The 14,270-nt window shown below is 41.8% G+C and overlaps 1 protein-coding gene across 1 annotated transcript in view; it reads left to right on the top strand.

Moving 5' to 3' along the window:
• LOC117557276 (E3 ubiquitin-protein ligase RNF43) overlaps positions 1-14,270 on the top strand; it is an 87,469-nt gene that overhangs the window by 56,895 nt on the left and 16,304 nt on the right. Inside the window, 1 exon segment of the mRNA XM_034233048.1 lies at positions 3,012-3,125. Coding sequence (XP_034088939.1) covers positions 3,012-3,125 — 114 coding nt within the window.

The raw sequence follows: 14,270 nt of genomic DNA, 5'->3' as shown, positions 1-14,270 counted from the left end.
GGCACATCTCTTTTCTGAAAGTAGCTATTTTTCTACTTTTCCTACAAACCTACAGCATAAAAGAGCAGAGGTCATGGCATCAATGAAGGAGGGCCATTAAAATATTTTTGAATTTCTTTCTTTTACTTTGTTAAGGGCCAAGTTCAACTTTAGGCCTCTAATTTAGGCCTAGTAAATATGGACTGGTAGAGGCAGCTGGGAGGGCAGCATGCAGGCCAGACCATGACTTCCTTAAGAGGAGCTTCCTCTCAGGCCACATGCCAGGTCTGAAAACGTCATGCAGGGCAGATTCTGAAGTCAAGATTATTCCATTTATTTTTCACCTTCAACTTCATGTAGAGAGAGGTACTCTGGATTTGATGTCTTAGTGTCTTTGAGTACTTCACCATGACCCAAAGCCTTCTCTATTATTCTCATATCATTGCTTTCAGAGCTTTTCTTGTTTGACATATCATACGTATGTGTTTATTTCAATGGACTGTAAATGGAATGTTAAGTAGCACTTATTTTTGTATCCAATTGAATTGTCTTTTTTTTTGTCAGAGTTCTGCCTTTTTCCACTTCAGCTAACTGCAGTCTTAAGACACCTCTGCTCACTTTCTGACAAGTACTCTCAATCACATAGCGTTTCTTAAGGTGATACAAATGACTCCAGTTGGCTCTATAATTATTGTGACATTGATTTCTTAATAAGCAGAAGTGCTTCATAACGTCACACTTTCCCTCATAAACATATTCTGGCAGCTGCCAAATAATCCCCTGGGGTACAACAAAGAGACAATCTCCAGGTGTGAAAAGTGAAAGCTAATGCAGGAAGTGCCTTTTCCCTATATTCTTTCCTTTAGCGAGCAGAAAGACAGTCACAAAGAAGTCCTTTTTTATAGAAGTCTTTGAAAAAATGATCGAACTAGGACCCTATTTCCCATTTGGTGTATTACCGCAGTAAACATTTTCCTTACAAGTTATTTTCTCAATCGTTCAAGTCTTCTTCAATACAGGATGATGTTTCATTTTGTAAATGACGGTTGCCTTAAGAGTAAATTAGACGATAATGCAAGGTAGATATATACTAGATAGATATATACTTTATTGATCCCAATTTTGGAAAGGTATGCTTTATGGCGGTAATACCTTGTGATTGACAACACGCTGTTGTCCGTGTTTTCCTCATAGAACTTTAAGCCTGTCATAGTGTGTTTTCAGTTCTCCAATTGTCTTGTTCTGTTGTTCTAAGCTCCATCCTCTTGTCACTTTTGGTTCGAAAAGAACAAGATGGCAACAGCCAAATAATGAACTTGAGGCTTCAAAACATTAACTAATGGGTGATATCACAGTTACTACGTCCAATTCGTATAAAGAGTCTAAGGTTATACTCTGGATTGTAATCACTTGTCTGGAGGTCATTAATGCAGATGTTGTTTGTGCAGAAGGTATTTGACTGGCTTGTTTCCCAACTAGCTTCATCGTCTCAACTCATAGGAATTATTCGTGGTATGTGAATCCACTGCACTCTCCAATCTCTACACAAAGGGTGTTTCCCTACTTCCTTCTTTTACCTACAAGCCCCGCCCCCGGTCCCCCAAATCTGTCTCCTTCTCCTCTCTCCCTCCTTGTGACAGACATGCACAAGCCCTTTGCAAAACATTACGTCAATTCCCCTGGACGGGGGTGCCAGCTGTTGATGTCACCCGTGGGTCTTTTTAATTTAGGGATTTCCGCTGGGTGAGATGAGGGGGAGTCCCATGACCTCAACCCACAGCCACATGAAGGGGCCCACCGGGGCAGAACCATGCCGGGACGGGCCTATAGGGCAGGGCAGGACAGGGCAGGGTGGGACCGCCCTGCTGGGTGAGCGCAGGGACCGGGCCCCTCATGGTGATCTGTGAGGACGGGTAGCATCGTGTTGGTGCTCATATTGATGTCATGTGAGGAAATTAGGGATGTTCGGGAGTGTATAGGAGCGGTTTTCTCCTTTTTGGACAACCTCGTACCCGTGACAGCATGTCTGTGACTTGCAAACACTGCTGCTATCCTTTGAGCTCTTAAATGCAGCCTTTCAGCAGCTACGAATTTCCTCCCTTTCAGAGGGGATCAAATGTTCCTACCAAAGACTATCTCTGGCTCTTTCAGTCCTCAAGGCTTTCATTGGGAGTGAACATCACCATCCATGTAATTGATTTTTCAGGGTGCTAAAGTTTTTTCCTCTTGATAACAACTGTGAACAGTATAGAGCGGAAACGCCTTCATTCAACACATAAAAGCTTCTTTCAAGTGCAATTGTCCCAAACATTATCTTCCTCTCTTCTTGGTTATGGTCCAGTCTTTATATACTTTAGGTCACATGCTGTCAGTAACATGTGTTTTTGTATCTGGAGGTTAGTGTCTTATTCTGCTACAGCTGTATCGTTTTTCAAATTCCCGGTCACAAAGCTTTAAAAGATGAGTACAATAGAGGAGTACAATAGAGGTGTACAATAATCAAAACCAAATGGTTGGGGAAAGTGCAATAAAGACGAGGAAGTTTACCAAAGTCAATTCAAGTATGTCACAAGTTTGAAATGTTTCTATCCCCATCTGCTTAACAAATGTGTTCTCATCTGTCTGCATATGTCTTGTAAATATCACTGGTATTTGAGATACATTTTAAAGTGCTCAGTTTTTCTCCAGTTATTCTCCATCTTTCTGTTAGAAAGAAATAACACTGTAATTTGTATTCTGTACTGTCTCTTTAAGAAACCATCAATGTGGTCAGTTATTGTTATATTTTCAAAAGAAAGTGCTGATTTACACAATCAAATCTCTTGACATTGTTTTACATTTTTAGGACAAATATTACAAGTTTGTAATACAGTTAGGCAGAGACAAGATGAATGAATCCCCATCTAGTTGTTATCCTTTCCTCCCATTTGACTAAGGACAATTGAGTGAGATTCAACACACCTAGAGATCTTCTGATTGACCTTTCTTGTTGTCCTTGTGAAATGATAACCTTTTCTCTTTTTCTCTTGCAGTATCACCCTCTGTCTCTGTGCAACACAAGTGAAGATGAACGCCAAGAGGGTGACTTCATCACCATTGTCAAACTGGAGCACACTGCACGCCGCTGTCTGCCTCTGGTTGATAAGGTAATGATCACACAAACACACCCTCTGAGAAACTCCCCTCTCTGTGACCCCTTCCCCTCTCGAACATGACAGCAGACTTCCTCTTGCCATCTTGTCTTCTCTCCAGTACCCCTTCCGCTCTTGGATTTACTGTACACTTTAAAGAGAAGATGGTTTAAGAGTGAGTTATTTGGCAGGAGCTTAACGTTTTGTTCAGGACGGTGATATTTCAGAGTGAGGGCTTGGACAGGAGGGGGTGGGCTTAGCTCAGCGCTGCTATGTAGCAAGTGGCAGTGAGCCCTGGCTTTGGATGTAAGACTTTCAAGCCCCAGCTGTCACTGGTCCGATCCCAGCCAGCAGGCCAGAGCCAGACACTCTCCATTTCTTCCCCCCTCTAATATGGACGCAGCCATAGATTCCACCCACAATGGTTTAGATGTATGTGCGATAGAGTTGACCCAAATGCCCCTTGTGTTTAAGTATTCCGCCATTTCCTAACTCTAAAGCAGTGTGATTTAAAACTGTTGCTATTTTTTCCCTTGTTTTTCATGTGGTGACAAATTAGCAGGCAGGAGTATAGTTAGGCGACTGCCTTTTTTTAGCCCGTGTTTTCTTTTCCCCTAATTTAAAGCCATGTTTAGGAACTGCCCGCCGTGGCGACGATGGAGAGACATTCCCACACTGTCCCCGCTCCTTTCTTCTTCCTGCTGTTTCTGCTCCCTCAGTGGGAACCAAACCTAACAGGCCAAAACCAAGGTGGGGGGGGTGTCATTCAAGGCTGTCTCCAGAAAACAGTTTAGATTAAAGCCTTAATGGCAACACTATGTTGTCCCATAAACAAAACACAGTCTCTTCCTAATGCGAAAGTGCCTTCCAACAAAAGGCTGTTGCTTCCGAGTGTTTTCTCCCCTCCCTGCAGATCGCCTTTGAAATCAGGAGGAGAAGGGGAGGGGAGGACATCAGGGTCTTGTTGTTTTGGTCTTCTGGAAAGTACTTGTTCCAATAAACTCCACTCCAGCCACCTGCATCCTCGCTTCCTTTAGAGAGATTCAAAGCTTTTGGTCGCAGTGGATTTATTGGGGATTCATCATGCAGCTGTTGAGGAGCTTGCTGTCGGCCTGTAAAGGAGGATGAATCAGATGGTTTGGGATGTGCGGTGCTGGGTCAGCCGTGGTCTCTGGATGGGACTTGTTTACAGTTTAGTCTGACTGCAGCAGCCCGCCCCACTGATCTATAGATACCTCCACAGCCACAGAGGGTTTGTGTTGCACCACACACACTCAGAATAGACTGTAAACCAAACAAAGTGCAGCGCAAAACCTTGAAGGATAAGGTTTCATTGTTGTGCTTTGTTTTTATTTTGGTTTTCAGAGGTTCTTATCTGCAACGACATCATGAACAAGAGAGATTCCTTGGCTGATATGCACTGATCTGTGCTGTCTCTCAAGTGCCATATTTTCTTCTACCTAATGGAAGTTTAAAGTGTATCTCTATGCTGTTGTTTTGAAGGTGCATAACATGTTTAAATTCAAATACAAATATTTCTCAATGCTTTTAATCATCAACCTCTCCTTGTGCGTTCTGCACTACCCACCACCTCTTACCCACATTCAAAAGAAAAGTATAAAATGAGCAGTTTTCTTTAGATGTACTGCTACCTGAATGAAACAGTACTTTTAGTGAACATTACATTACATTACATTACATATCATTTGTTAGACGCTTTTATCCAAAGCGACTTCCATACATTCAGTACTGTGGACAATCCCCACAGGAACAATTTGGGGTGAAGTATCTTGCCCAGGGACACAACGACATGCTGACTGCAGTGGGACTCGAACTTGCTACCCTCTGATTCGAAGTCCAGCACTCTATCCACAGAGCCACAGCCGCCCAGTGAAGTTAAAGTAGTCCTATTTCAGAAGGATATAGTTTATTACACACAGGTAGAACACCTTATAGGGGCCCTAGTATGCGTTTTGTAGGTATTCCCTTTCCTGTGTTGTGTTATATACATTTGTGTGCATGTAAATGGTCTGCAAAGACGGTGGTGGCGAAGTCGATAGGGACTTGGCTTGGCAACTGGAAGGTCACCAGTTCAAATCCTGGCAAGACCAAGTGCTACCGAGGTGTCCTTGAGCAAGGCACCGTTCCCTACACTGCTCCCCGGGCGCCGTTCAAAATGGCAGCACACTGCTCCTAACACTGGGATAGGTCAAATGCAGAGAAACAATTTCCCCACGGGGATTAATAACGTATATAAAATCAAAGGCTTCAATCTGAAATCTCAATAGAGGTCCAAAATACAACTATGAAACATAAAAATAGAATAATAGGGACTCTTTAAAAGATCTCTACTATACATTATACATAAACCAGTTATATGTCACTTTTCCACATTAAAAGGCCTACAATCGACGAGTTGTTTACTTAGAAGCATCTACAATCAGAACTATCCAAACCTACTCTTTGTGCAGCTATTGCTTCCGTCTGTCTTTCAGATACAGCTCTCTCTCTCTCTCTCTGTCTCTCTCTCTCTCTCTGTCTCTCTCTCTCTCTCTCTCATCTCTCTCTCTCTCTCTCTCTCTCTCTCTCTCTCTCTCTCTCCTCTCTCTCTCTCTCTCCTCTCTCTCTCTCTCTCTCTCTCTCTCTCTCTCTCTCTGCAATTGCCTGAATGAAAACCCTGCACCGCTCCAGTGGTTTTGCATCATTACACAACACAACATGAGCGGAGGCCACGAGCTTTCTCTGCCAGCATGTTTTGCTAGGAGTGATCCGTCTGCTTTCCACTTGCTCTGTTTACACTCGAGGCCTGGAAGCGTTCTCAAGCTAAGTCACGGAGCAACACATGACTCAACGAGAAGCGGCGTGGCAGCGCTGCCAGCAGGGCTACTGTAAACTCCGCGCCAGGCTTGCTTTGCTCTCAATAACTGTGGTAATCTGTGCTTCTTCAGACACCGAGCTCACTTTCTCCTACTGCAGCTCCATGAATCAGCATCAGTAAAAAAATCCACTATTTTGTGAAAGCAGTTTTTACAGTACGGTGATTGAGTTTTAGGCCCATGTCTGAACTTGTTTAGTCCCATAGAAAACCTCGCTTATTGATTCTGCTCCTCTCAGATGAAAAGGGGTTTTGGAAGGATTGTGCAGTAATCCTTTTTTCTTTAACTAGGGTTTGTGTGTGCTTGTGTGTATGTGTGTGTGTGTGTGTGTGTGTGTGTGTGTGTGTGTGTGTGTGTGTGTGTGTGTGTGTGTGTGTGTGTGTGTGTGTGTGTGTGTGTGTGTGTGTGTGTGTGTGTGTGTGTGTGTGTGTGTGTGTGTGTGTGTGTGTGTGTGTGTGTGTGTGTGTGTGTGTGTGTGTGTGTGTGTGTGTGTGTGTGTGTGTGTGTGTGTGTGTGTGTGTGTGTGTGTGTGTGTGTGTGTGATCACATTACTTCAGGTTTGCCTTCTCAAATGTTTCCCAAGCCAGTATAAAGGTGGCTGCTGAGTCACAGGGACCAGAGGAACTCACAGAAATGGTGCATATCTTGTATATTTCATTAAACTAAATTCAAGCAATCTGAGTATATTAACTGTAAATTATGATTATAGTTGTTATCATCATCATATACATGCATTGATGGAAGTTAACTAAGTAAATTTACTGAACTACTGTACTTAAATACAATTTTGCAGTACTTGTACTTCACTTGATTATTTATATTCCCTCCTACTTTCTAAACACCCACTACTTCTCAAAGGTTATTATTGTACTTTGTATCCCTCTACATTTACATGGCATCTTAAGTTACTTTGTACATTTCCCTTTTTTTAATACATATTTGAATAAACTGTTAAACAGCAATATTTTATGTTAGCAACCTAGCAGTATATAAAGGAAAATGAGTTAAACCTGCAAAACATTTTTTAACAGAACATTTAAACGCATCAAACGAGTGCAGGCTATAGAACAAGTAACTCAACAACAGTGGCGAGCCGTCAGGGCCCTCTAGGCCCTCTGTGAGGGCCTAAGTCGATATTCTACAAAATAATATTTAAAAACATTAAAAATAATAATATATTTTTTAATATATTTTTTTAGTTATATTCTTCATTAGTTTTACCAAAATAACTTGATTTAATTGTATTTAAAATAACATTTCCAAATAAATAAATCCTTCGAATCTGCCTATTCAGTTTCTGTTGGAATGTGAAGGGTTAAATGAAAGAAGCTCGTCTCTGCGAGAACTGTGAAGAGAGCTATTCCAGCTATGAATTCACAGAGGCCCAGCTATAGTAACTGAACGAGAGAGTAATGTCAAATGACAGTACAATTGACCAATCATATCTTCCCTCTAAATGGGTGGGTGTTGTTATCGCGGACTTTATGACAAGTTACGCCCGCTGTGAAACTTTTCTTGTTTCCATAACAACAACAACTTCCTGTCAACAGGAGTTATTTTGTTAACTCGCTTTCAAAATAAAAGCATGCCAAATTACACTTAAGACATACAACTGCAACGAATGTAACAAACACAATGCAATATCCTTTTCAATTTCAAAGAACACAAATAGGGTTATTTACAGGTGTTGTTTTGTGTGGTAGAGGGTCGCTTTCATTGATGCGTTTTGCACCCCGGGCCGTTGTTTTGATATTCCGCTGAAGTATATGCTGTGACGTAATAACTCGAGGGAAGGGGTGGGGGTCAGAGGGCCTAGGTATAAAAGTCACGGCTCGCCACTGCTCAACAATGAATAATATATACAGTATACACCTTTTTTCAGCATTAAAACTAGTGTGAATGGTTAAACCTTTCATCCAGTGTGGTCTAATCTTTCAGGCCAGGAAGAGGAGTCCCAGTGACAGGAAGTGGTTAAAGCAAGGGAAGCCCTTGAGAGAGGAATAAATCACGGCCCTCATGACAATGTGTTTGTCTTCTTGTGTCTAATTATCAGACATAGTAGGGGGGGACTCTGACCTCAGGCTATTCCTGCCTGCTGTTTTTTTAGAAAGGACAGGGGCTGGAAAAGTAATGGCTGCTGCCTTTTGGCTCCTTCTCCTTCAGTAGCCGAGTCCAACGTCTCCAGTTCATCAGAGACGAGCCGAGCAGGAGGAACACAGGGCAACATCTGGAAAAAAGGGGAATATTTCAGCTTTTGAGAGTAAATGCAAAAAGCAGCAGGTACACAATGGACATTTTGGCTAGTACAAATGAAATGCATCAGTGTGATCAGACTTCTGGGTTTTGCTTTGATTTCTCTCCCAAAAGAAATCATTATTTGCTTGCCCGTGCCAGGAAGTATACATGGTTGTCCTCAAAGGGATAACTTTTGGTTTCTCTTTGCTAATGGACCGGCAAGGACCATGCACCTCTGAAACCACTTTATACACCTTAGATTACTTTTGTACATTTGATGCATATAAAACACACACCCTAGAGCATTCTTACCGTTTCCGATATGAGATCAACTGTAAGTCGCTGCATAAGAAGTTTAAAAACCATGTGGGGACATTTCTAAATCCGTTTTTCAGTCCTTTGAGCAAAAGGTACAGGCCCTTTCTTCCTCTCATAATCCCTCTACTTCTTGTGGGATCATTTCATCTTGAACGCAACATCTTTAAAAGTGATGTTGAAGTAGCTTTTGGCTTATCTTCCCACTTTCTATCAAGCAGCAGTGTGAACGTTCAAAATATTTGTCCTGCTTTTAACTGTTAAGTGACCCCGCTGTGCCTATTAAGCTACGTCCTTCCTTCTGCACTGTAATTGTCATTCCTTCTATCTTAAGAAACGACAAGGCTAACTAACCACGTTCCTCTGTTTTTGCCTTTTTGACCCCGACGACACATGCTTTTCCCTCCCATTTCCTCTGTTGCTAAAGTTAGCCGCTGTCTTCGCTGAGCATATCAACGTGAAGATAATTCAGTAGGAAGTACTTAGCTGCTTGGAGTCCTGCAGCCTAATCACTGCCTTCGTCTCAGTCAGTGCACTCATTACGGCTCTACTCATGATGTCATTTGTAGTTTGATTAGCTTATGTGTTCTGTCTTTTATTTTTGAAATACTTGGTGTTGTGACTGCGAGAGTATTTTCCTGAGCCAGTGTCCTCTGTATCTTGTTCCTTTCATGATGATGCAGATATTAGAAGGGAAGCCACACTCAGTGTTTTTAATAAAGCTGAACAATGGGCCCTTTGTTAGGCCGTTCCCTTATCCAATGTTGTACACAAGCAGAAGCATAACCCCCCTGGCATGCAGTGATAAATGGATAGTTTTGAACTGGGGTTGTATGAGGTGCTTACAGTACTTAGTTAGCAGTCGGCATGCTCCCTTTCAGTAGAAATAGGCCATCATGGGAGCAAGGCCGACGGAACCAGCAGCAAAACACCCATTAGATTTCAAATCAATATCAAGTTTAAGTTTATAGTTAGAATATGTCCACTGTTTTCCTGAAGTCTATTTTAATGCTCTCTTTAAAGTCTCCTTCGAGAAATACAGTAATTTGACAGACTTCCGTGGTTCCCGGAGGATTCATCATAATCAGTCTTACTGTATCATCTAGCCCTAGCATCAGGTCTACTTGTGTTGTTTTAAACAGAATGTCTCAACAACGTGTGGCTAGATTGTCATGAAGTTTGGAAAATAAAAGAATAAAACATCATTCTGATGATCGCTTTACTTTGGGTCTACTTAGTCACTTATATATGTTCATTTGTATTGGGGTTATGACTAAATCCCTGCAAAATGCCCATCAGTATCATTTCTACTTTATACAGCTGTAAGAGCAACATTCTGAAAGTGTATGATATGTTGAGTAACTTTTCCAAAATGTTGGTCGGCAGCCATGACATTTTAGAGGGTAACACTATGTTTTCACTCAAACATTTTGCTTGTAGAATTCATCTAAAACATACTCAGTAACGAACTATGGCAAGCATTGCTATCCAAAGTGTTGGCTAACAAATGGTCGACTGTATCTGGAACCAAGTTTGAGAGTGAAAATGAGCCGTCCATGGATGATGGTGTAGTATCTGCTGTCCAAGGACAGGAAAACAGGAAGATAAGTCTTGTGTTGTCGTCACAACAGAGAGAGCACATTCCCATGGGACTCAGACAAAGGATATTTTGGACAAGGAAAAGCCCTGAGCAACAGGAATGTCATTCAAGTTTCATTCACCGAAATGAACCTCAGGCTGCTGCTTGTTGACCTCAGCTGTCTCTGAGGGCTTGTACACAATTTTCACATTTTCTGCTCATTAGTTGCAGATAGATGCTGTATTCATACAGTTATGTTGTTGATGCCAGTGTCCTCCCTTTCCCACCTGAGTGACCAGTTATCAGAGGAAAACCTGAGGTCAGCTGGATGTGGTGCGACTTCACAGACATGGTGGAATCTGTCAACGTGGGGGGCGGGGCAGTCACTTTACTGTACGGTTGTGTACTTTAACACAATCGCTGGGGATTAGCAAGCATTCTGTAGATGCAAGCTGTTAGTTCTGGGGGAGACCTTTCAGGGACTAGTTGGCTTTGTAGGCGGCTGAACAAAGAGAGGAATACTTCAGGTTTCCCTCGCCAATGAGAAAGTGCATTCCTCTTTTTGTCACCACTTCAAAAACAAGTGGTGTGCTTAGCATTTCGCAGTCGTGTCGTTTTTGGAACACTGGTTTTGTTGACCTGTGTGAGGGACTAAAAAAACTGAATTGAAAAAACAAGTTGCACTTGTCTGTTCAGGTGGGATGGAATAGGACAGCGTAGATACATCTCAAGGGATGGATGGAATTAGTTCTCCTTGTCTAGCCGTGTGGTAGGAAAGTGTGTCTGTTTTATGTTTTTGACCTTGGGGCAAAGAGGTGAGTCTACACAAAGAAATATGGGAAAGGAATTAGACGTTAAATCAACTTAATGAGATTGGAAGACTGTTGTCACCCATTCATCACATTTTACCCCTGATGGAGCATCTCGACACTACATTCCTAAGGATACAAAACAACACTAGCTCGCCCAAGGCTGCTGCAAACACAGCTGTAAACAAGCACACATTTCTATTAGCTTTTTAAATGTCAAATCGTTTTTTTATGTTGGTGTTCCATATGTTTTAAAATCGGAACATTTACATTTTTGTCAGAGTACATATGTTTTACCATCAAAAGGCTATTTCTAGGCCTTTCCAACCACTTTTTTCCAAGTGAGTTGATGTAGGTTTCATGACATTGCTACATATAGTCATATGGTCAGGACTCCCTGGAAGAAGAGATCTTGTATCTCAATGGGACATTCCTGGATAAATAAAGGATAAATATAGAGTTTATATCCTTATACAGTAGTCTTACTTAGATGACAGTACACTCCCACTTAAGAGAGGTAAACAGGAGTAGCAGCAAGGAATCCAAGCAATGTAATGCTGTGGAGGCCACGTTAGTTAGGAGCCAAAAGTCACACAATAACACAAACTAACCGATCGAGGCAGCAGTAAAACAGTAACATTCATGTTCTGTGAGTTAAAATGATGTTTTTGCCAATGGAGTTTGGTGGCTTTGCAAAGAACAAGTTCAGTTCCCCATTGGAAAGGGATGACAACAAGGTAAAGATGTGAGAATATTCTTAATATAGCGTACACTTAATTCAACTGTTGGAGATTTTAAGGTGGGCCTTTCTTTAGTTGGCTTTAACACAGGAGTATACATACAACCTCATTTCAAAAAAGTGCAGACTAGCCCTTTCAGTTATTTACAAACTTAGCAATGCTTAGCTCAACTCAGCTAAAGCTAATAATCACATTATTCATAAGCATTAATTGATCAGAATGTGTTGGTAACCAACATCCCTGAGTGGGTGTTTCCATCTCAAATCCCAGAAAATAACTCTTAACCTTATAACCCAATAATACACACTTCACCTTAAGGTGACCAGGAGCATTTGAACTGCAGGTCTTAAAGTTTACAGGATCACAACACAGTGAGACTCAGAGGTTAGACAGGCCGGCAGGTCGCAGCTAAACAGATGTCACCTTGACCTGCAGCATTGTTGTCGTTCAGCTCAGTTCAGTGCTGTCATCACGCAGAGCAACGAGGTGTGAGTGATTTGAAGAGGGTCTGCTTCTCTGCTGCACTCTCTCCACTCATCCTGTCACCTTAAATAGGTGGAAAATTCCCTGGCCTTAAGGTGCGTACTTTACTCTTGCGGCATCCGTCTGAATATTTAACACACACCCCAGCTGTGGCTGCAGCTCTCATCCGCATGTCTTGTCCTCAGTGGGGTTTCTCGCCTGGTGCCAGTGTTGCTAAGCTAAACATTGACCTGTCCTCTCCTCACGAACATAAACTCTGGAAGATGTGTTGTTTGCTTTGAGGTGTTTTCAGAAGCTGGCTCTCTTTTCCCAGCGCCTGGCGATTAGCAGCTTGGTGCTCCCCGTTTTCTCACTTTCCTGCTCTTCCCTTTTTCAATCCCCTCACATCAATGACACATAGGCTGTGTTCTGGCTCTACATACAGTAGTGACTGTGGGCCCAACACATCTTTCTCTGGTTCTGCCGTCCAATTTGTGCTTGTCGACAGCACTACCGCAAAACTTTTATACACAAACAGTGAGATGTCTACAGTGCCGCTGGGTGGGAAGTACCTCTCGGAAATAGAAGCTGTTGGAATATCACCTGCATGTTTATATGTCTGGATTGCAAAATATGTCCCTATTACCAAGGTCCGCATAATGTGTTTTTCAGAGTCCTACTTTTACCATAAAAAGTTAAGAACATCAAAACCATGTTTTCTGGGATTGCCCTGTTATTAAGTATTTTTGAAGAGGGATATTTGAAGCCTAACAAGATATTTTCAGAATTCATGTGCCCAGGCCATATTTTTGGACTCAAACGTCAAAAATTGCTGAAAAAGATTCATCTTTATTGAATATATTGTAGTAAACATTTTAAAGGCTTTTTTCGAGTTTGGGATGCCCAACTTTAAATAATAAGGCATTCAATGTCTTCAACAAGTCAATCACTGTTGGAGAATTCCGATGAAGCTCTTATCAAATATGAATTAAGATTTGGTTACTGTATTGTCTATTCTTTGCCTTTTTAAACCTTACACCATGTTGAAATCAGTGCAGTCAAAACCAGTGCACCTTCCAGTTTCTTATTTGTCGGAGTTCATAAACAGTGATTTTGAGACTCCTTGGCTCTGATTGGTTCTTTTCCTTTTTTTTTAAAAATGACGCCAGGAACACTGGCAGGAGAGATCTGAACTAGTGTCAGGATACAGTGACAGTTTTTGAAACAAATCAATTTTTAAAGTATCTGCCAAAAGTAATAATAATAATAATAATAAATGATATTTATATAACGCCTTTCAAGGGACCCAAGGTCGCTGTACATGGTGGACAAACAGACAATCAACGAAAAGTACTGTTGAATTTATGTTGGGAATTATGTTGAACCTTTATGTGTGTTTTAAAACAGACAAAGCAGCCTTGAAAGTCGATTCGGTGTTACCTCTGCTGCTACAGTGGCTTCAGCAGCATAACAAAACGTCTTATCTCAAAATTGCCAAACTTGTAGTTGGTTGTACAGCCGACTTCAGCAATGCTAATTTTCAAAATTGAGTTCAGTAAGTTCAGTCACATTGTTAAGGCTGCAGGGAGAACATTTTAAGTCAAAGCAGCATAACATGTTTGACAGTTTTATCCCATAAATGACCCTTGAAATGAGCAAATGAATGTGGATTACTGTTCACTATTGGAAACAGTTATTTAAATGCAATAATATTTAATGAAACCAGAAAATGAGTTCCTCCTAAAAAAAAGGAAAGGCAACTGTGAATTTGTTAATACATAAACATGCATAAACACTGTGCATGTGGCCGTGGGAGCGCCTGCTCTGCACGCATGGCCGATTATCTGCTCCCTGAGGGCGAGCACGCCACCCTCTCGCAGGGCTGCTACTGTTATTGGAGAATGCTAAGTGCTTGCATCTCAAGGCGTTCTTATTAGAGCGGCACATCTCTCACTTGTCACTTCAAAGGGAGCACGCGGTGGTCAGGGCTTCATCAGGCTGTCGTCGGGGTAGACGAAAAAATGCTGCCCTAAAAATAGAACGCTGTGTCATGCTCATAAAGACAGATGAGACCACTCTGTGCCAAATTGCTGTGATTAAAATGCTTCCATCCCAACTGGTTGGGAGACACCTTCAGCTGAGGG

This window comes from Gymnodraco acuticeps, unplaced genomic scaffold, assembly GCF_902827175.1.
Source record: "Gymnodraco acuticeps unplaced genomic scaffold, fGymAcu1.1, whole genome shotgun sequence".
NCBI classification, from domain to species: Eukaryota; Metazoa; Chordata; class Actinopteri; order Perciformes; family Bathydraconidae; genus Gymnodraco; species Gymnodraco acuticeps.
This window is presented reverse-complemented; position numbering and strand designations above follow the sequence as displayed.